The 24519-nt window shown below is 31.6% G+C and overlaps 1 protein-coding gene across 1 annotated transcript in view; it reads left to right on the plus strand.

Moving 5' to 3' along the window:
* The first annotated feature begins 1767 nt into the window (after window positions 1-1767).
* The window catches only part of LOC137928940 (nose resistant to fluoxetine protein 6-like), a 58349-nt gene continuing 35597 nt past the window's right edge, over window positions 1768-24519 (plus strand). Inside the window, exon 1 of the mRNA XM_068771948.1 lies at window positions 1768-2227. Coding sequence (XP_068628049.1) covers window positions 1768-2227 — 460 coding nt within the window. The remainder of the gene's footprint in view (window positions 2228-24519) is intronic.

The following is a 24519-nucleotide window of genomic DNA, read 5'->3' on the forward strand; positions in this document are numbered from 1 at the left end:
ACCTTATTTAACGCATAACTTCGATTATTATCGCATGGCCATAGTACGAGTATAAAATTTCTCATGTGAATTTTTGTTTATTTTACATCAAGTATTTTTTAATTGTTACAAGGTGATTTAATAGCGATTTATAGTTTGCAGCAAATCGATAAACATTACGTGTATTTTTTTGGTTTTCAAGGATAACACCATGTGCAAAGTTATTTTATTTTTAATTTATATTAATATCCTTTGTATATGTCGCCCTTAGCCTGGTGACCTATAATGTATTTGGGTTTTAAAGGTCCTCTCTTTTTCTCAGACACATAAATCTGTAAGTGTAATTATAAAACACAATATAATATCGATTCTTTATACTCCAGGCATTAAGACAAACACTAATTATCATTTAAGAACTGTGCAAAAAATTTCAAATATAGTTTATTTATTTATTTACTCTTTGGACAACTTGTGATAAGGCATTCAGTCTGTCAGTACTAAAACTGTTAAAAGGGTACATAAATAAATGGTCTATATAGAAAAATTATGATATCAACATTTTGTCTTATTGTCTATGGTCTGAAGCGTCTAGTTAGATTGTGTAAATTGACAATTGCCTATAAGCTATAATCAATATTTTTAATACTACGTGAATCACGCGTTAGATGTTATAGTTAAACGTGACATAGTTTTTAAAGCAAATAAATTCGTGATAAAGTAATTAGCATGAAAATAAATTCAAAGATTGTATTATGTTGTAGTGATTAACACGTTTTTTTATGATGAAACATAGCGCGAGGTTCTCTCGGTGTTACATGATTATCGTTGTTTGTCAGAATTCTAGATTTATATTTTAATAAAAATATATTTATTACATACATTATTCACTAAAGAAAAAAATAAGGATAAGAAAAGCGAATTTAAAACTGAAAGAACTAAAGCACTAATTAAATAAATAAAATGGACTAATTATGCATAATCATTTTAATTAAAGTATTCAAAGTAAATAAAAAAAAACGTTCATATGACTAATGATGAATACACCATAAAAAGGTGGAATTTTAACGTTCCAAGCAAGTAATATTTGATATATATATTAGCTTTATTCTAAGAAGGATCCCTTCACAGTCGATCCATTGCTTTTATATAAATTATACATTAATTTGTAATATTACTTCTATTAATAATGAAAGATTTCAATTCGACGAAAATTGAGAATGTATAGAATCTACATTATAAATCAAAATCGGTACAAAAAAAATAATTTATAAATCTATATACACACATAAATACATACATATATTCGTTCTTACGAAAAAATGCTTACGAGCTAATCGAATGCGATCCCGTACCGAAATAATGTTTAATTTATTGTTGTCATATGAGTTTGTTTGCACACAGAGTTGATGTAAATTTTTCAGAAGATTTTATAATTAATTTAGTTAAATACAATTAAAATTTAAACTATAATTCTGTTACTAAGAGTGCCCTCTGCAGACATCCAAGTTTATATTTACATTTTTTTCTGAACACATTATTTAACGTGGCATTAAAGGTTATTGATGTAATGTAATACATAAAATAATTGTATAATTAAAGTGCAAACAATCACAATTAATAAGCGGCGGCAGAGCCATCATGAAACAATGAAGAAATTTCAATAGCGAAATCGTCGACGTGATATGCGAACTGCGTATCAATATGCTTTTTCATTGATAGTTCTACGAAGGCTGGCGCGCTGGTCTCAGTTGGTGTAGGCGACCGTCGCACGCGCACGCGCCATCCGCCATGAACACTATAGTAGCGCTCCTTACGATCGTGTGCGCAATCACGGCCCAAAATGTCAATGATACTAAAATAACAGAGAAAATATTGCAGCGAATCGCACCGCTTGCCGACACGGCCACTAAAACCCTAGAACTAATCAACAATCCCCCTATTGCGCAAACTTTGGGAATAGACCAGGAGGTGGTTGCGAAGTTATCCACCACTGCTAGGACTGTCGGCAGTCATGCGGCTAAAATTGCTGGAGATTTTTCATATATCACAAACGTGGATAGCTTGGGTGGTCAGAATCCAATGTTAAAGCCGGTGGAGGAGTCACCAGATTACGCGTCATCGGTTGTGCTCGCTAGCGATCTGCTGTCTCTTACCACAGCTGTTGCGAGTATAAAGGAGAAAGCATGCAGAGAGCAAGGACAAAATTTCCTGGAAGGGTTGATGCAGAACAAGAGATGGGCGCTAAAAAGTGAGTTTTCCGCTTACTTCATTATATTTGTAAATAGTCTAAAACATTTTTTTTATTCCGTTATCTTGAATGACAAACTAAGGCACATATTTAAAATATCAAAATTAACTGTATAAATTTATTACGTAATTGTATTTAGATATACTACCTTATGTTTATTTTTGAAGGGTGTGTTACTATTGTATTGTTTTCAAAGCGATTCTATGAGATGAACGTCATGCCAGTTCTTTATTTAAACTGTAATAAAAAAAATAGAACATTGATTTAAAACTTGACAAGAAAATACTAAACCGACATTACATAATTATATAATATCCATCCCGGGAATTGAATCTGCGACCTGCGTTCGCAAATATCAATCCTCTACCACTAGGTTACCGCTGATCACCATTCCATATGTATTGCAATAATTAATAGTTTACAATAAATGTTTTAAGAATTACTATGTTTGATCGATGCTGCAATTTAATTTTTTTTGAGTTACTAATAAGTGGAATTACCGAGATTTGTTATTCTATTGGTTTGTTTTTTAAAAAAAAAAACACAAAACAAATGTAGAGTGAATAAAAATAAAAAGTATTTATTTGAATAAATTTAATACGTTGAACCTGAGAATGATCATGCTTTAGGGTTTAGACTTTTTGCAATTAAAAGAAAAACAGTTTAACATTTTATTATAAATCTGTTCTGTCCAAATTAAATAAGTTCATAAATTTCTCAGGATATAATATTTATTGATTGTTGAATTAACAAACTTTATTTGTGTTTAAGCGCATAATGCAGCGCTTATTGGCCGTGTATTGGTTTAAAGTATTCGTAGTATAATTATAAATCAATTTACGTTTTAAGGATTGTGATGTCACTAAACCATCCAAAAGTATAGGATAACAAAAAGGTTTGTAGAACGTGATGTAAAAACAAAATGAAAAATATTACATTAAAAATATGAACCAGACCTCATTTGCATACCGTGCAGTGAACCCATTGATTAGTCATTGAAACTCGAAACTTAAGTATTATTAACTTAAGTGTTGCATTTTAACCTACAACGTTGTATGTTAGTCATCTTAGTTCGATGAAATAAGCGAAAATGTTTTTAATTAATGAAACGTAATTATTTAAATTTATTACATTAAACGTTAGTATTTTTTTACTAAAGATATTTACTTGATTTAACTAGAAGACAATTTTGATAGCACACGAAAGCAGTAATAAAAATGTGCGATGTGTTATAATTACCAGCGGTTGTACCAGTGGCGTAGCTAAGGTATTAGCGTAGATTGGGGCTTGGTGCCCCCCCCCCCCCCAAAAGAGTCTAAATAATTTTAAAATTCAGAACAGAATGTAGTTAATATATATATATTTTTTTGGTTCAAAATATTTACATAATATATTAGTAGGCTTAATAAAATTTATTGGGAAAATTTAAAAACGAACATTCCTCGCTTTTTGGCCTGCAAAGTCATTAATCACATTTTCAAAATCAATAGTGTCGACTAGTTTGAAACACAGATATGTGTTTTTGTGAATTAGGGCCCTTTTAAAAACACTTTATGTGTTTTGCGAATTAAAGTCTTAAACACTGTGTATATTATAATTTGTAACCGTTTAGTTTTTTTAATGTTCATATTATTTAACAACTTTTTTAGCACAAAAATAGTAAAATTCGATATTCTTTTTATGTTATATATTTTAAATTATGGTTTTCATTTTTCTTTTAACATTTCATTATTCATCATTCAAAAAAAAAATTAAAAAAAATTATTTTCAACTTTGGTGCCCCCCCTGCTTGTGGTGCCTGGTGCGGCCGCCCCGCTCGCCACCCCCTAGCTACGCCACTGGGTTGTACTGACACTTGCAATATTAGGTCTCGGTTTCGATTCCCGGGATACAACTTTATATAAGTCACACTTTGTGCGTTAATTATATGAGATTGCCACTGCTCCCAAACAAGATTCCAGAAGATGGGCCGCAGTGTCCTCTGCGTACTATAATACCACACAGTGATAACCAAACCGCCTACCAAGAATGGCGATTATGGTATATCCATCCATAGATATCTTTGGCGGAGGCCTATGTCTCAAATTGGGTGTTTGTGGACAGATGTGCGACTATTACATTTTCTCGATCAGGGTCACACGCCCTAGAATCTTTTGTCTTATTATCATTAACAGATTCTACGGGCTTGAAGTTGCAGAGCTCGGAAGAATCTTAGTCTAAACCTCGTATACGTAACTTAGCTCGAGGGCTCCGTCTGAAACCTTGGAACATACATTATATTGTTTGCATTACAAGATTAAAAGACAGTATTCTTTTTTCAAAGCCACCTGAATTTTTTGACTAATAAAAAAGACTTTTTTTGTTGGATTTATATGATATTATAGTGGGCTTCATTGTTATGCAGAATTATATACTTTAGAACAAAACACGGTAGAGAATATTGTCTTAAACTGCCATTAGAAGAACGACTGAAAGTTTTCAGTAAAAAAAATAATGCCGATTATTCCTGGACAGCTTAAGGTAAAGGGAAAGGAAGGCAGACGTATAAAGTTTCTCCGGTTCGAAATTTAAAAGTATGAATAATGTATATTCAACCCCGGAGTGACACTGGTAATGAGAAAGAACAGCATGATTCTTGACGTGAACCTTTTATTGATAACACTTCATCCTGGTCGTATTATAAACCGTATGGCACATGCGAGTAGTAAGCAAATGGATTGTTAGAAAAATGTTACAATCCGCAGCAGTATATTATGTAACACGAGGAGTCTGCGTGCCAGATATATAAGATACATGTCTTCGTAAATTGACATCGTAATTCCGTTGGTGAAATTTACAGACTTGCAGTGAATACTTACATAAGATTTGTCTTAAAGTCTTTGCATTATTTGAAACCATTTTGTGATAAGATATTAATTAAAATTACTTACGATTGCCTTTCTAAATTGTAATATTTTGTCGATATTACAGAAAATATTTATTATTTTATTAAGTGTAGAATAGAATATCAACTATAAAGAACGCATTAGTAACAGTAATATATACTAGATTGTAACAATGCATAAGCAAATCAATTAAGATATTTTTTTTAAAGTTGATCGCGTTCATATATTTAATACCTACACTTTGTAAAATTCACTTGCCCGTCTGTTATACTTTCTACAAAAGATTTAAGAACATAAGATACGAATTAATATTTTATAGTAGCAACCGATCAAGCCATGGTACGGTTCTCTCGACCACTCTCGAAACAGTGGATATTAACGCATTTCGAGTGACATCACAATCTGCTCACCAGGTCCTTTTGAGCAGTCATTCTTTAATAAATCCATCAATATTATAGATTGATCGATTCTAAATTAAATTTTTAACGTAACAGCCCAAGACATGGGTTCTAAGGGTGCTGGCGTCCTTAATTAATGTGTAGCCTCTTGTAAGGTAAAGGCCCTCATCGTTCTGTCACCTCAGGGTCAATGAAGTTTTAAAATCAAAGGGGCGAATATTTGAGAATGATGAAAATGTATATACATTTATCACGTCACTGGTATGTTTAATATTAAAGATCTCCTTAGGGGATTATCAGATAAACATTTTGTTAATAATTCTTGTTTCGTTATAATGTTATACTGACTGTGATGCAATCATTAGGAATTCAGATTTTTTTTAACTTAATCACTTTGTTGTCTTATTCCTTCAAGGAAAAAAATGTAAATTAGGTAGGAGAACATTTGAAAAAGGAATAACGTTTTAATGATAAATGTTCCAGTGCGGACCTATAAGCGTATTTGTGAGCGTAAAATGAACTATAATTTTCTTGATGTTTATTTTCTGATATATGCAAATAGTGTTGCATAATATTATCACAATGACATGTTACTAGGAAAATAGTAAAGTATATATGATTTTTAAAGGTTTGTTTTGAAAGAGTAGTTATGTGTATTTGCTGGTTCATATTTTCACTATCAATAATAGTTTTTCTAAGACCACTTGATTGCTACTGCCTTGAGAAAAGCAGATATTGCTTGTCATCGATTTCGTTAAAAATGTGTCATGTTCAGAAATGAAGACATGACTGAGTTAAGGAATACAGATTTTTCCTTCGTATTGAATACTACTGTATCTTATATTGATTCGAAGATGTTAATACTGTTAGTCCTAAGGCTTTTACAGCTTTATCGGACATGATTTCACGGAACGTAAGGGACCGTGAACTATACTAAACTAACTAAAGCTATATTTCACATTATACATTAGACCCTCCAATAAAAGTGTTGGCAAAGCTTATCTGGTCTTGTCTCTGTGATGATTACTACTGTATTTTTTGGCACTTTTTATTTTAGACTGACTATGGGATGAGGATTATTTTTTTATGATTCTCACATATTGTGGGTGGACGTCTTCGCTATTCTAGCCAGTTCGATACCGACAACGTTAAGAACGTACATTTTTAAAGTCTCCTTACGATTAGCCTTGTAATGTTATCGGTGCTGGAATTTAACATTCCTCCCGAAGAGTTCACCACTTGAGTCAGTATTGTTTTGGTGGTTATATGTGGATGTTTTCTTTGCGATGTATTCTTTAATTCAGACATTATATAATGTGCAGTACAGAAAGTCTGCTGGGAATTGTAACACCGATGATCATAAATAATAGCTCTTAGCCTCTTAGCTCCCTTTGCGAAAAGACGTTATTATAAATTTGTTATTAAATTAAACATTAAAGGTACACGGGTTATAATTCTTAGCGCCTAAAGGCTTTAAGTTCAATGCCCTGTAGCGTACGAAACAGGGACACAGATTTGCGTTCGCCGTTTGATTGTTGCTATAGACAAACTTTTGTTATTAGTTTAGCAACTATATTGCAATTTAAAGTTTTATATTTCTGCCATTCATAAATGTTATATTTTTGCGATATTAAATATATATACATAAAATGAAATGCAATTTGCTAAAATCATTGAATACTCTTACAAGAAGTTTCGACCATCCAGGTCAAATCTTTATTGGTAAGGGATGAAGTTATATTTATATTTCTGTTATTTACACACGATAATTTATTACTACAAATGATATTGCCTTACTACCTTTGGGAGAGGCCTAATACCAGCTGTGGGCGTCCTGCGGCTGAAATTATGATAATGGTAACTATACCAATCGCAAGGAAAAGCTCTTTAAGCCTAGCTATTATTTTAAAACACTACAGTTTAAGTCTATCCAAAAAATAAAACGTTAATATAATAAAAAAAATACGTCTAAGGTAGTGTTTCCCAACGTAAAGCCCACGCCCCATACTAGGGCAATTTGATTGTTGTTGTGTAGTTGGTTTTAATATAAAATTATGTGTGTTACATGGGGGGCGTAAGAGTTTAGAAAGGCTAAGTTAGAACATTGCACAGAAAAGGTTAGAGAATATTGGCCTAAGGTGTAATAATGGCAATATCTAAATATTTTATAAGCTTAGTCATTGTTGCTTGCTAACATAAAGATACGATATCTCAATAATGTAGAAGATTTTTACCAGTGCAGACCTAGTTACTTTTACGCGTCGTTTGCTTTTGTACTTCAAGTCACTACATCTGAAATTGAACTGGATACAGCTTTCATGAACTGAAATATAGTATCACATAACGTTAGGCGGAAGGTGTCGGTGGCACGATAGTGCTAAACTAAACATTCGCGTCCATATGAGAACTCTTTGAAAAATTTACCAAAAAAAAAATAAACATTGCTATTCACAGAGTGAAGGATTAAAATTTTGCAAAAACTTGTTGTTCTTGTCAATAAATTATACGTGTGCCATATAAAAAAAAAGATTGCTTAAATTATTTACTTAATTGATCCGTTAGAAAATAATATGCTAACACGACAAGAGCATTAATCAAGTGTTTATATTTTAAAGTTTAATATTTTTCATGATTGCTAAAAAAATAATGTATTGTTATAAAAACTAATATTAAATACACTTAAATATTTGAGTTCGGCGCAAACGTGGGGCTAGTATACTGGTTTATAGATTGTTAGAATTTATTTTAATATGTTACTATACAGAGTGATTTTTAGTAAAGTACGATTAAAGTTCTATTTTTTTTTCTTTTTTAGGGCCTCCGCTATTGGGGGCCTTTCGTACCCCTATCTTTGGGAAGGACAGGGTCGTTTTATTTAATTTATGGTATTTTTTTTCATATTACTTTTTTGCGTTCTTGCATTCTTCTTCTAATTTTTCTTCCAGAATTGCTATGATCCGTAATGGTCTTATCCGTACAATTAGTAGAGACATCATGCAAGGGTCCTGCATCCAGCGTCTTCTTATTGACATCCTTAACAAGTTTATCTATCCACCTTATTAGGAAGTCATATGCCCACTCAACTTCGAAACCTCAAGGCTACAAAGGCTATCTGTTCTACACGCTATGACCTTCTCACTGTCACTTTAACTTCCTAATCTGTTGGATAATTTCGGTTACTTTCGTTGATTTTGTACATTAGTTCACACTTAAAATAAACTTTATATACATCACAATTTACATTTTAAAACTATTAAAGTAACATAGTACTTGATTTGAACTTATCAGGCCTGCCTTTACTTTAAAAGGTCTTGTTTATACAAATACATTTTTACCATCGCTTGAACGTGAATTTTTTTTGGCAATGAATTAAAAAAAAAAATTAAACGTACAAATCTTTATTATCATTAATCATTCTATCGCTTTTATCTTACCTGAGGTCATTTAATAATGACCGTATAAAACATTTTGCATTAACCTTTAACTGTGGACGTGCGGTCTCACAGACCGCTTGCAGTTTGTAATTTTTGTGTTTACCCCTTTCCCGTTGCTCCCCGCGTTTAATGCTCTCAGTAGCTTTAGTTTTAGCACCGAAACGAATGATGAGATGAGAGGTTGTGTCGGCGGACACAAATTAGGTGAGTTATTTTACTTTATACTTTAACCGCGGTCTGTCAGACCGCACGTCCACGTTTCCTGCGTAAATAATCAAAACGGTGATTTTGTTTAATTTGATTGTTTTATGTTATTTTCATTCAAAATGTCATTGAATATTGAACGAGAAGATGGCCTATGCTCATTTTATATCGCATTCTTGACTTGTGCGGTATAAATGCTCATGTACTACACAATGAGCACCAGAGCCAAAAAAATAAAAAGAGGAGTATTCCTAAAAAAATAGCACGATCTTTAGTAATGATCTTCCGCATATGCAAAGACGAGCAATAAAACCAAATATACCAAACGATTTGAAAATGTCAATGAAGCGAGTTTTAGGGGCAGATATGCTCCTAGATGAACCCCCTAGCCAGGAGAGTGATTCATTAAAACGAAAAACATGTAGTTTATGTCCAACAAAACTAAAAAGAAAGTCCAATTACACTTGTATAAGTTGTAGGCAGGTCATATGTTTACAGTGTTCCAAACCCTTGTGCAAGGACTGCCAATAATTTTAAACAATTGGACCAATGTCAAAAATTTTGTATTTTAATTTGAGAAGACTTTTATTCGTTTTTATATTAGGTTAAACCTTAGATTTTTAGTTTTGATTGTTATTTTTTCTAAAAAGTTTAATTCATTCGAGTTTTTCGTCCTACAATTGATCTCTAGTAAATGTATGCCAAAAAGTGCCTTTAATTGTTGGTATGCTTTATTTTATTTACAAATAAAGAAAGATTGATTAAAAGCCTCGAAATTATTTAATTTTAATATACCTAAAAAACAATAAATACAATAGTGTACAAATAAAATTAATATTTACGTAATATTTGGACTTCAGAACATAGCGGTCCGAGAGACCGCGCGTCCATGGTAGTGTGACAAAAAAATGACGTCCATAGTTAAAGGTTAACTTTAAAACGAATTTTAACGCAAGGGCTTTTAACAACCATTGATTTTTTATAAGTTATATGACGTATCATATATTTATTTGTTAATATTATTATCTACTGATAAATTGTCATCAGTAGATAATACTATATATATTATATCATTTATTTTTGTGAGATTAATACCAAACGTCCAATTTGACAGAAACTACATTTAAATTGCACTCTTGTGATCTAAATGTACACTGATATGAGAAGAGCTTTCAAGAAATTCAGACATGTTTTTTTAAAATGTCCATAATGCAGTAAATAGGGCAATTTATTACGAAGCCTTATTATTGATTTAAAAAAATCTTTTACACTGTTATAGAACTTCCCAAAAATATTTTATAATGCTCCTACTTGATGACTTTAACTAATAAATCTTTAATAAAATGCTGTATAAGGAACATGTATATTTTGATGCCTTTTAATGCCTACGATTCGCGATGCCTAGTCGGACTGATAGTCGAATATAGCCAGGTACAGAGCCGAATCCCCCTATGCCATCCGATATCTTTCCCCTAAACAATAGCCTGACAAATTTTAAAACACCAAGCGCATCTCAATTTTAAATTAAATGCAATTCCTTTGAGACAATAAATAAAAGTCTATTGTAAAACCGTTTATATTTGCCCACAGAATAGATACTGGTTATATGGAGCCTTACAGAAAGGTTATCTTTATGTGTTGATATATTTATAGTTGAAATGTTTATTATTTCATACCATCTACATTCACATTTGAAATCATTACTAATACATAAAATGGTTGCTATGCGAGAATACATTTAAGGATCAAGCTAGTAAGCGATTTTTATATTTTTTTTTAATATGAAATATTATTTAAATATATCAGGCCTGTAAGAAGTTATGTCCAAAAGTGTTAAATATGTAACATCCAAAATATTTATAAATAATAGTATTTAATTTTGAAAACATAATTTTAAAATCAAATTTTAGTTCGATATATTTTATGAGATCCTATGTTAATATATTATATTCTAGTGTACTTATATGAGGGAGAATGAAGAAAGTATAGTAAGAGGTGAAGAATAAATTGATTTGTATCCACTTGATTTATTAAAAATTACATCGAGTGCCATGATTTACGTGACAATAATATAAACAATGATGATATAAAGGAAGCTGATATTTCGCAAACGTTACATTAGTGCCAATGTCGTTGGTGTAAACTCAACTCAGGTACAAAGAAATGCAATCGTATGACAATACGATACCATTATTTGCGAAAGCGTCTAAATATATGTGAATTTGATGGTAAGCATTAAATAAGCCGAGGTAAAAAACTTGATTTCTGTTTTTCGACCTTCAGTTTTCTTTGTTATATAAATTGTATTTTAAATTGAATGTGTGCAATAAAATATTAAATTAAAGTATAGTCAATGAAAAAAAAACACAAGGTTAACAATAATTTTCAGTTTTTTAAATTAAATATTAGGTAAAGAAATCATTTTTATCATCATCATTAAGTTAGCTGATGGACGCCCACTGCAAAGCTCCCCTCCACCAAAGAGCGTCACGATGACCGGTTTTGTCCAAATTCAAATATCATTCAAAATCAAGAAGGGCCTAACAATGCTGCGTCTGCCTTCACGTGATAGCCATCTTTCGACCCCAACGTCCTTCGTTTGCACGAGTTAGTTGAACTAAGTTATAAATCAATAATATTTACAAAAGCCCACATATATAAACTTTCTGAGGTAAGGAAATTATATAAACAGCTTTAATACCCTTCGCGGTACGTACAAACATAAATAATATTTTTTCAATAATAATTTATTAATACTCGAATCGTGTGCAAGCAATCACGGCAATTAATGTTTGATTATACATTTATCACTTTGCGTGCTATATGGCATAGATAGCCTGACGCATTTCACTTTAATTATTAATTATATATGAAATATATATATTAATTTTGTAAACGAGGATAAAAATTTGCAGTGCGTGAAATGCAATCAATGTATCTGTTACAACGTCAAATTAAATTTGCAACGGAATGCACGAAGTTCAATTCAAACTCAAATGCACGAGGTTCATAGCAAACAGTCATATCAGAAGTTTTGATATACGTTACTTTTTATAAAAAAAATCTGCACAATCTTCTATTTTTTTCCTATAATTTTTATACAGTATATACGCGTTTGGCGAGTGGTTGGAAGCTACCACCCATGCGCGTATTTGCTCCTCAAAATTAGACCAAATGTAAAGACGACTGTAGTTGGCGGCGTTCGATTTTTGATCTTCGAGTTTCGATTTAAAATCATCTTTCGAATTTGAATTCATACGCACAAGAATTATTATAATCATAGTATTGTGGCCGTGTGGCGTTTGAGGAAATTTTATTAAAAATAGATGAAAAAATCGGTGAAACTGTTCATTAAATGATTATTTATGTTTAAATGAGTAAAACTGGTTTCGGTTATTTATCAATGACTATATGTCTTCATAACAACTGTTGGTTGGTAGATATTTAATTGAATAATAATATCATATGAATAAAACCGAGCTATGGGCTATGCTTGGGATATCTGTATGAGATCGATTTAGAAATAAGGAGATCCAATTACGGAAGTATAATAATTGCCCATTGGTAAGTTTAAATGGTAGCTGGCAGAGCACATAGTGTTTAGAGCCGTTGGCAGCTGGGGCTTTAAGGAGTGAAAAACACGGACTGGAAAACTCAAGGTAGAGTTGGACCCATAAAATATAGAAGCGACCTTATTATGGTCGTCAAAAGCAGCTGGATGTAGCTTGCTTCCTACGGGTCATACCTGTTAGAAATCTATGGGAGAATATCCAGCATTGAACGACCTACATCTGAAAGGATATTGATGAAATACCGAGTCTTTAGCTCGACGTTGTTAGTTTATAATCTATTATTATTTAAAACGAGAAGATATGTTAATAATGTAATACATGTTTGAGGTAAACACTAATGTTTTATCGGAAATATACTTCATCAATCCTCAAGTAAAGTAAATAAAGTACATACTTACACTCGGATAGACACGCAGATTAAGCTTATCGTAATGTTTGTAAAGGTAAGAAGTTGTATGAAAAGGGTTAAAAGCATTTTTGGGTTCGGAATTAGTAAACATACGTGCGCGTTGTAAAGTACCAGAAGTTTAACAATCGATGTTGTCTATTTTGGTAGAAACATATTGCAATTTTTGCTTTTAAATTATTTGTAGATATTTTAAGATTATAATTTTAATAATCTTACTCTGTATCGAATGTTTTATATAATCCAATAATACTGCTATTTAAAGTAGTATTGGTCACATGGGAAAATTTACGGTATATTCTGTAGACTGTTGCATATATTAGTATGAATGCTTTAATGTTGACTTAATTTAGTTTTTGTATTATTTCTTGTAATTATTGCTTTACAAGTTTTTCAAAGAAAAGGCACGGTTCTATGATTTGTAGAACACGGGTGTATTGGTTTTTTATAAAAGAAAATATTATTTAGTAGTGAGAAATTACAATATTTTGCACAACATATGCGTCTGACTATTTATTTATCATTTATGATCTTAAGCCGCATGCTATTATAATAAGGCCGCCATTTTTATGAGTTACGAAATTAATATCTAATAGATTCAGGCGTTACTTTGCGAAAGTCTATCCGAAGTAAGAAAAGGACTAATATAACGCTACTTCCGCTATGTAGCAGCAGTTTGCACGACTACTGCTACATAGCAGAAGTAGCTATATATTAGTCCGTTTCTTAAGAAATTAATAATCAAATAAAATAGAAAGAAAAAAGGTGTCTCTAGAATCATCTTGGGCATGTTGTTCTTTTTCAGTACAGTATTAAATTATAAACGTTTTGCATTTTGTTAAAGAAACAACAGGAATTTTAGTTCTGGGTGGTTATAAATTGACCAATTTTCAAATATAAATTACATTACTATTTACAATAGTGAGTTTAATAGTTTTGAATTGATTTTAATGTGACGCGAAAAATTAATTTCAATATAGTTACAAATAGAACCATATCAGTACAAAATGAAATAGATACAAGACTAATTTAAAAATAAAAATCTGTCCGCTTTACTTTGAAATGAATTTGAATTACGAATTTCAAATCGAACTACCAGACACTTAAATTCAAAGTAATACGTAAAGACATAACAATTATTTATCCCAGTAGATTTTTAAAAGTCATATAAATAACGAAAATCGGTAAATGGCTGCTGGCTAAAAGAAGTCGACGCTCTAGTGACACTTATTTAACAAAGAAAGGTAACATTTTTTAAAGATATTTTGTGTGTTGAGTTGAATTCGACGGTTGATCTCTTTCTCAAAGTTGGACTTAGGAAGGTTTACTGTTGGTGCAGGGATACTTAAGAGTCAATAACTTCAAGAAACTTGCAACGGTTTGCATTTGCAATAGGAGTGGGCACAACATTCGCGTTTGACAAAGTTTTCATCTAATTCGTGTTCATGTTAAGCTTCGATGCCTCTATTGAGGCTTCGACTATCTTGCGCTATAAAATTGATAAATAATTAATGTTTTATAATGTTATATCATTAGTCTTATTTATTCCGTTGAAAGGCTATCCAGCTTGTAGATCGCTTAGATTAACACATGGTCTGGAATTTTTTTATGTCATTGTTTAATCGACAATTAACTAAACTTTATTTACTTTTTAACATTCTTGTGAAATCAGTACCTTTTGTAAAATCGTGCAATGAATAATTAATTTTTACTCCATTCGTTTACGAGTAATTTTCTTTTACTAAATTTAACTACTACTAATATTTCATAGTTCACACGACAATGCGGTTAAATTATCTTACGATATATTTTAATTTGAAATATATATTCACACTACCATTTGAAAACAAATAAAAGGATGCAAAAAGTAAACAAATTCGAATGTGACTGGAAATATGTACTCATCGTTTAATAGTCAATATTTGTTATTTGTTCTAATGACGTATATATAGACACGTCGGTAACTCAATCTAACGCAAATTTAATTAACCTGACATATCTTTTTCATTTTTCTTAAACTAAAAATTGGTATTTAATGGAATCAAGTGTTACCTTGCGGTAGTCCATCCTAAGTAAGAAAAGGACCAATATTTAGCCACTTCCGCTCATGCAGTGATAGTCATGCAACAGACCTTTGGCAGCATAAACTTGCAGTCTTTAATTCATACATAAATAGATTAATGACAAGTGATTTGACGGTGGCAGTTGTGTAGTTCGCATTGTTTGCCGCATGCGCATTTGTCAGCGGGCTGGCGGGCGGTGCACTTTGTTGCACGACTACCACTGCATGTGCGGAAGTGGCTAAATATTGGTTCTTTTCTTACTTAAAAATTGGTAAATAGTGGTAGCTTTTTATTCATTTTTTAACACTGCAATTAAAACACACGCATACACATATACATATCAAATGTATTATATTTATTATTGCTTTTACATAAAAAAAAATTGTTACGCTGCAAAATTTGATTATTATATCACGGACATTTACTTCTCTTTGACAATTTAAAATATATTTTTAGCAGTACTAATATAATTTGAGAGGTGATAAATATTTTATGGCACTGTGATGAGACAAGTCTTAACGAGGATTTTAAAGTAAACAGTTATTAGTAACTCATTTAAGTATTTATGACAAAGAGACGTGTACGATAAAAGAACGGGAAGAATACAACATTAATACCTTAGGAAACATAACGCGTGGAATAGCTAATTGTTTTAGTAATTATAGGTGTAGCTAAAAGTAGTATAAATTTAAGTTTAACTGTAGTTCTGATGTTGATTTTAATTATTTCTTTTTTAATTTTAATTACGATTGACACTGTTATTGAAGATGTAATTATATAATATTAATGTTGTAATAATAATTCTAGTTAACTACAATATGTAATAATTGTTAATTTGTACATGTAATAACAGTGAAAGCCCAGCGGTAAAGGACTGACTTGCAGTCGTAGGATGCGGGTTCGATTTCCGGGATGCAATCTTATAATTGTTTACAATTTGTGCATTAGTTATATAAGATTGTCACTGCTCACAAACAAGTCTTCAGATGATGGGCAGTAGCGTCCTTTGCGTACTGTAATACAACATGGCGAAACGTCAACGCGCCTGACAAGCATGGCAATTATGGTATGTATATTCCCGCATAGATAATTTTAGGGTAGGCCTATGCATTGTATTAGGCGTCTATGGGCATCGTCTTAAATGATGTGTTTGTATGTGATGAAGCAGGCCGCTCTCCACCGGTCCTATTCTAAATCTAAGTTGTGGCATATTTCCTGGAGTGGGTGTCTTATGACTGGAATTGTGACGATGTGGAAGATTCCAGTAGTGGGTATTTGGGCAAAGAAATTATTTACCTTAACTTGCAATATAGTTTTACCAAAATGAATATATTGTACATATTTATTGTGAAAATAGTCAATATGATAAAAGGCGCAGGGTCTTGCCAACGATTTCTAAGCAACCCTTGTTATAACTTGACATGTTTTATAAACATCGCCGAGTGTCTGCCACTATAATAAGGGTTGTGAGAAATCTTTGCTTCGCGCATGATTTAGTCCCGTGATAATGTAATGGGCGACGTATGTTTATGCGGAAGTGTTATAAGTGACATTTTATCTTTGTTACGAAACGTGGAAACGCCTCGGGGGATCTCGAGTCACTGACGCTGTGACGATGTATAGTTCAGAGATACTGAACATCTACTGTCTTTGAAAAGACAGCAACGTCGAAATTTGCTCTCTTAGTATTTCAAACGGCAGTATTTTCGTATAGATTTTTTCATTTTAATTTTATATATATATATATATATATATATATATATATATATATATTGACACACCTCTAGTTTAGAAAATTTGGTAGAGATATTATATTTTGCCAAGTAGAGGTCAACTAAGAACGAATTTTACGAAATCCTAATCCTACCCGCAAGGGGTTGACGGGGCGTTCAAAGCCGGCAGAGGACAGCTAGTTAGAAATATGTATAAGATATCTGTAGATCTGTTTAAGTATTTTGTAATTACTTAAAGCGATATACAATTTTAACACTTAAGATGATGAAATGCGGAAAAATTCTGTATAATCATTTCACTGTTGTAAGGCAAAGGTAATGTTCTGCTCGCTCATAAATAATTCATGTATTGAAAATACAAATTAATTGATGATTAGATTAATCTTCGGCTTCTATTAGATGCATTTATTTAATTAGTTTATATTTAATTGTGATTGTACACCATGAAATAACTAGTTAAAAAATTCATATGCGTATTTTTTTAAAATCCTTTTTAGTAACAAAACCTCTGATGATTTAGTATTCGGTAATATATGTGTATATATATATATATATATTTACATACATTAATATATTTATATATATATAGATAGTAGATACTTAGTGTATGGGAAAACTATTTTAGTAATGAAAAAGAAAATTCAATGCTTAGTTTAAAATAATGGGCTTTTGACAGGGTTTTCCGGGAAAAGCGAAAATAGTCAATTAAGGTTTTATATCAATATGTATTTTATTAATACTAGGGATTATAGAAATAACTATTTAATTTATAATAAAATTTTGGTAGTATCCGTAAGATCAAAATATTTATCTAATTTCATGCACTTAGAGTTTGCAATATATACTTAATTCTTATTATGCATTAACGCACTTTATTATTTGTTGAATTCAAAGTAACCACAAGTAATTTACACTAAGAGTAGATGAGGAATACTAGACTAAATTTTGTTTTAAAAATACATTCATCTTGATACATTTTGCTCTGGGACGACGGCTTTCTTTAATTACGTCGAAATATGAAACTTGCTTCGCTAAGATGCTCGGAACCGAGTAATGCAATTTTCATATAAATTTTAAATCACGTATTTCACACCAGTAAAGCCCTCCACACCCTGAGCAAATTAAAATTCAGCATTAAAATGTCATAAATACTATGAATATTATTAACTTCAATTCTTTATTATAAGAAATATGTCGCATCTTATAAAGACTAAGGTAGAAATATAAAAATCTTATTAAAACTCTTATTTAAAATAGGTCAATCGCATTTACAGTAGATAGTAAACCAAGAAGTAAAACTCAGTCGAGCTGCAAAAACTACACAATTACAATTTATACTATATACAATTGAACTGATTTATAAAATCGACATTCAGGTAATTTATATCAAAATTTTCCTAACAAAATATTTGATACTTATTAAATAAAGTGTTTAGTATTTATATTTATTTTATTCCTATTCTGTCATCATAATCATCATCATGGCAGCCGATAGACGTCCACTGCAACGCATAAGCCTACTTAAAGATCGCCAAGATGATCATGTACCATATTATAACGGTAAAGTAATGAAAGTGATGTATTAACAATATATCATTTTCTTTTGTCGTCGACTCGTTTCAGCTCTTAGACGTCCACTGCAAGCCATAGCCTTCCCTCGCGGATAACTAAGTGAGGATATACCATAATCGCCACGCCTTACAGGTGTTTAGGCGATCGCTGTATGGTATTATGGTAAATCACTGCTTATCATCTGGAAACTTGTTTATATGTGAATTATATAAGATTATTTTCCCGGAATAGAACCCGCGATCCCAAGTTTCGGGTTATTAATTGTAGTAATTGTACGGTCTATTTGATAAAAAACGTTCAGATTGAATAAATGTTTAATCGGCGCTGAACTGGGTGTTTTAAATTTAAAATAAATAATCAATTTCGGTCTTCGTATCTGTGTATAAATCTACATTATATATTTTATATATGTTTTTGTCAGTAATACAACATCGTCAAATATTATAAAAGATTAATTCCTAAATAAGTTGTCACTTTGATTTCAAAATAGCTTATTTGTTTATTATATTTAACAATAACATGCACCTGTGTTCATTTGGTTCATATCATATTATATTATCAAAATAGTTTGCATTAATTCTACGTATTTTCGCGACAGCTTTGGCATAGCGAATTATTGAAATCGTAATTTATAGTTCTGAGTGACCACGCAAATATCTACAAATTAATTAAATATTGGAATATTTTGATGGTAGCCAGTGTTTACCGGCAAACGTTAATACGCAATTGTTATAATTTTTATTTATATAACGTTAAACTGTATTTTCAATTATTACCGCCGATACGGGCGCTGGGGCGGTCTGGCGGTCCTCGCTTCGTCCTATATACACTACACCTCACTCCCTACACTACTAGTATATACCTATACGAGTATAGTTCTCCGCGCGTGTACGTCTTCGTCGTAACTGGGGTACGATCGCCAGCGTAAAAATTTTTTAGACCGTGGACCTCTGTTTCCACGGGCTCAATTTCGATGAAGCTGCACAAAGCCTAGATCGTTTAGCAACATAATTTCAAATATATCACATAGAGTTATAGTAGATGTTTGTTTATATACTGTAAGCCCACAACCAGAAAGGTGTTCTAAACAATGAGAATACTAAAATAGGATAGAGGTCTGTTCACAATAGTGGACACAACAGGTTTTGGATAATCTCGCAATGGCACAATATGCTTCTGTAAGAATACGGTTTTTATTCATGTTATACGTAGCGACTAGGCCCAGGTCTTTGTACTACAATTCATATATTAGTGATACCGATATATTTTCGTGCTCTCTTGGATCTTTTAAAAGACAATTTCATTCGAAATTATTGAATATACACAATACAATTTAAACCTCATTGGAATGTAACTGCTTGCTGTGATTCGTAATTATTACTGTCTGTTCTGTAAATTGCGCTGGATTATTGATGCATGTTTAGTAATGCTTTTGTTTTGTTTTATTACTGTTTGACTTTAACTCATTTAATGTTCTTAGTGGGATAGTTTTAAGGTAACAATTGTAATTAATTTTATAATTATATATTTGTAATTTCTTACTGCCTTCTGTTACTGTTTATATCCAATGGAATAAATAAATAAATAAGTTTATGTAGAGTGATCGAACTAAAAGATTAACGAATTTGTTTTTGGTACTTCGTGATGTTAAGAACATCAAACACTAGAAATTTACCGTCCAAATAAATGATTGACAAAAAATTACAATAATATGTTATTTTTGATAAATTTTAAATGTCAATGTGTTAAGTCATTAAGAATAAAGAAAATTACTTAATGTCTATATGTATAAATTAACCAAAGATCTAAAGTAAGTGACAAGTTGTTAAAAGGATAAATTTTAAGACTCTCCTTTGGCAGTGAGGTCAAATAAAGCGTGTGAAATTTCTTGAAAAATCGTTATGTGTTATTAATAAATTATTTTATTTCAATTTAATACACCACGTTCTTGTAATTAAAAGAAAGAAAATATCATGACTGTCTACGAAAAAATATCACGTATTCAATGCCAATTGATGAGTCATTAAAATTATCTATATAAAAATCAAAAGTCTTTTAAAAATATCTAGAGTATTGGAAAGTAACAAGCCTTCAATGTAAAATGGAAGGTTGAACCTATAAGGTCAAAAAGTAGTACCTTTTGTAAAATTATCGGAATCAATATAAGGTCAGTTTGTAACAACCAATTTAAAAATCATGGTATTTGAAGAAATTTACATAAGTGTTATTTTTAAAGGAACTAAAAAACTTTCGTAGCGTAAGTGGGATTAGCAGATTCCGTGAGAGCGCGGGGGGATGGCAGGACTAGGAGGGCGCCCAGCTTTGGACCTTTTTTAAATTTGCGAAGCTCGTGGAAGCCTCGACACAGGCCGCTACAAACAGCTATTTCAATGTATTTCGTGGCCGCTATCGCTTTTTCGCACCAGGCTCAGGGATCCGGACGAGGGGAACTCGTTTTGAACTATCAATTGTCGATAATATTTATGATTTCGAGATAAAAGCACCCAGAGAGCCAAAACTCGACTTTATTGATCGGACTATTACTACTTTAAAGCATTAGCGCTAGAATAAATAGCGGAAGAAATTCCAGCAACGTTCATATCTGGTGTGGTACAGGGTTGGCGTCCCTCGTTAAAAAAATAATTGTTATTAAATATATAGTAGGCGTGATGCCATTTTTAAGACTAGCAGATATCAAGTAACGGTTGATTAATTATCGTTAAAAAAGGCAACCTCGCATCTCACTGTACTCTATTACCAGTCCGCCCCGGCGGGCGTATCACAACGCTTACCTGATTGAACCACCCTTGAACCACCACGCATTAAAGTCTCCTTTGTGTCTTTTGTAAAACCTTTATCACAATATACGCGTTTCCATTACTTTGTTATCCTTGTGTTTTATTTACTAAATCAATTTAAAAAAAAAACTGTCATTTATATCAACGTCAAAATAATATAAATGTTACTTTCGGTTAAAACTAGCTGATCGTACTTCGTCTTGCTTAAAAGTCAATAAATAAGATTCTGGATTTACATATTTATACAAGATTATTAAACTCAATTAGGTACATGATATGAATGTTTATTAAATGTTTTTTTTTAATTTATGAAGATTTAAAACGTATTATCATATTCCTGCTGAAGAAAAATACAAAACTGCAAAATCATAAATATTAGTTAAGCAGTTCTAAAATTATAAAAGTAACCAACACATATGAATTTGTTTTACTGAGTGTTTAGCTAGACTGATGTTTTTGATAGAAAAATAATTAATGGCTTTCATATTTGATACTTATTATCCTATTCAGGACGAATATATTTCCAAAAACACTAAAATCATTAATTGGCTTAGCAATTTTTGAGTTATAAATAGTACACGACTTCGTTTTCACGTGAATAACATACACAAATACATACATAAAAACATTAGTATGTACATATTGTTCCGAAAAGTGTAATGAAAAGCGCACTTATCAAAATTATTTGGTTGACTAAAAAGAATACAAATGTAGTAAAATTTACATGTATTTCAAAATACATTCAAAGATACGATAATTAATTGAATTAGTATTAGTAAAATAATAAATTATTCTAAACAAAATAGGCGGAAGTGCGTCGTTCCTGCCTCACTTGCAGTGAGACTCCGCTGGCTGTTATTTAGGAATCACTTATCTCTGCCATTAAGTCCGCCCGTGGCAGTCGTGAGAAAAACTGATAGCACTCAACTTTTTTACGCATTTTATTTCCTGATAAGTAAAGACGTGACATTTTTTATTATATTAACGACATATATAAATTGTTTCCATTTCAACCGGCGTATTCAATTGTCATTAAAACGAATTTCAACGATTAATGACAAAATTTATAACATTTTTTTTGTAATTGAGCGTATGGTGATGTGTTGTTATTATTTAACTAAAATCTGCCATTGGTACTTTTTGGAGTATAAATTAAAAATTGTTTTTAATTGTGATAATTAAAAGTGTGCTTTAAAAATGTGCTTCAGGAATTTTTAAAACATTATAAAATACCATTTTTGTAAATACTAGCTGCCGCGATCAGTTCCGCGCTGTTAAAAGTAACTGGCCAGTCGTAGTCCAATACAAAACAATATAACACTGATTTATAAATTCTTAAACTTGGACAGTTATGTACACTTCTCACCTTGCAGCGTATGACATCATATCTACACCTGACAAATTTACTATTTGCAACGTTAAACCGGAAAACAGTTCGCGAATTGATGTTTAATTTTATTACAAATAAGCTTCGTGATAATACCAACAGGGATTCTTTTATAACAGGAACAGGCTCTACGATGGTTATGAATAGATCAACGTGTAGCATTATGTTTATATACCAATGGACGAGACGAAATTATCGGCGCTTATTGTTTTAGGTGTACAATATGTAGTCTTTAGTTGAGTGTCTAAAACAATGGCATCTTTGAGAGGATGCACAGTATGTTGGACTATGTGTTTGTGCCTGTAGGTTGACAATTTTTAAGATCCCTCTTCTATGTTTCTCTGTACACGACCAACTGAAAAGAAAACATACGGTATAGTTACGTAAACTATTTATTGTTTTTCAAAATTGTCTCCTTAGCATTCCGCATTACTGTATCCTGTAAAACTGTTGTGACAAGCAATGAACTTACTCCTGATTAGGGATCGTTTTATACGCATTTTTAAACTTTTCGTTTATTTTGGAGAATAAATTAAAGACGCATAAGACAAGGTCAGGATTGTAAGAAGGATAACTTGACAATTCCACTCCTGCCACAGTCAAATACACAGTTTTGCGGAATACATTGACGCATTATATTGAAAGAAAAGAACTCTAGTAGGACTTTTATCAGACTCAATCATGTGCCGTACAGTTCCGATGTTAGTTTGAATCTTTTTTTATTATTAAGTCACCATCTGAACCTAATGCTTAATGGCAGTCTTTTTTTCTAAGTTACAATTTTTTCATATTTTTTACACATTAATCTTATAATTGATTACACGCCTATTTATTACAGTTTTTATATATTTTGTTAATATTTCTGTATTTCTTTGACAATTTTCTTGTTATTTTCATTGCCCTTTTATTTCACTATTTTCCTTGTTCGTATAATTTTTACTTTACTTGGGCGATCCTTACCGGCGCGTGGGTATTATTTATTTCCTCTCCGTTTATCTAGGTGTAGCGAACTGCCATTCCTTGCCAGAGCTTCAAAAGTCTCAATAATCAATAGTCAAAATTAGCAATAGTCGCTCTTGAAAGATGTCCCTCACGGGGCTCATCGCTTTGGTTAGTATGTCTATGTTTGAAGTAGTTTAACTGGTTGTAAATAGTTACACGAAATGGAGCTTCTTCGCCAAAAGTTAACCAAAGTCTATCGTAACTTTATTGTTGAGATCGCAAAGAAAATCGTTCAAAACCGCGTATCGAAAATTCTCACGCATTAAATCCATAATGGCACCGACATGTTATTTTTATGTTGCTGCCAATTAGTGGAAATAAATAATAGATTTATATAATATACGTGTAAAGACTAATAAAGCATTTTTTTCGTTGTTTTTTTTTATTTTAAATTTAAGCTGGCCAATTTCAAGATATATATTTTTAATTATATGCGGAAATTGACGCACGCTGCACGCTTATGTGAGAGTAATAATTGAAACAGTTGAAGTCCTTGCCCCAATTCTCATGATATTACTCTTAATAGTTTAAATTAAAAACCTTTAAGCATTAATATTATTTATTTATTTATATTGTCCATTTACGATCACGTCAACATTTAAAATTAGAATCAGATTGAGTACCTCTATCATTTTTTTTTCTTACACAACATCTCATTCTTCAACTTGACATATCATTCTACTTAAGGCATGTATTTAAATTCCCCTGCAGTCCAATAATGGATATGCGTCGCAATGTTATGGTCGGGTAGCAATATTTTTTAATACGTAATGATAAAAAGGATAAATGGTTATATTACGATATTTACCTTCATCTTTTGTTTTCATTGGAAATGCAA

This window comes from Battus philenor, unplaced genomic scaffold (genome assembly GCF_028537555.1).
Source record: "Battus philenor isolate CCGP_79_NKW_IND1 unplaced genomic scaffold, ilBatPhil1.0.hap1 SCAF_4, whole genome shotgun sequence".
In the NCBI taxonomy this organism is placed as follows: Eukaryota; Metazoa; Arthropoda; class Insecta; order Lepidoptera; family Papilionidae; genus Battus; species Battus philenor.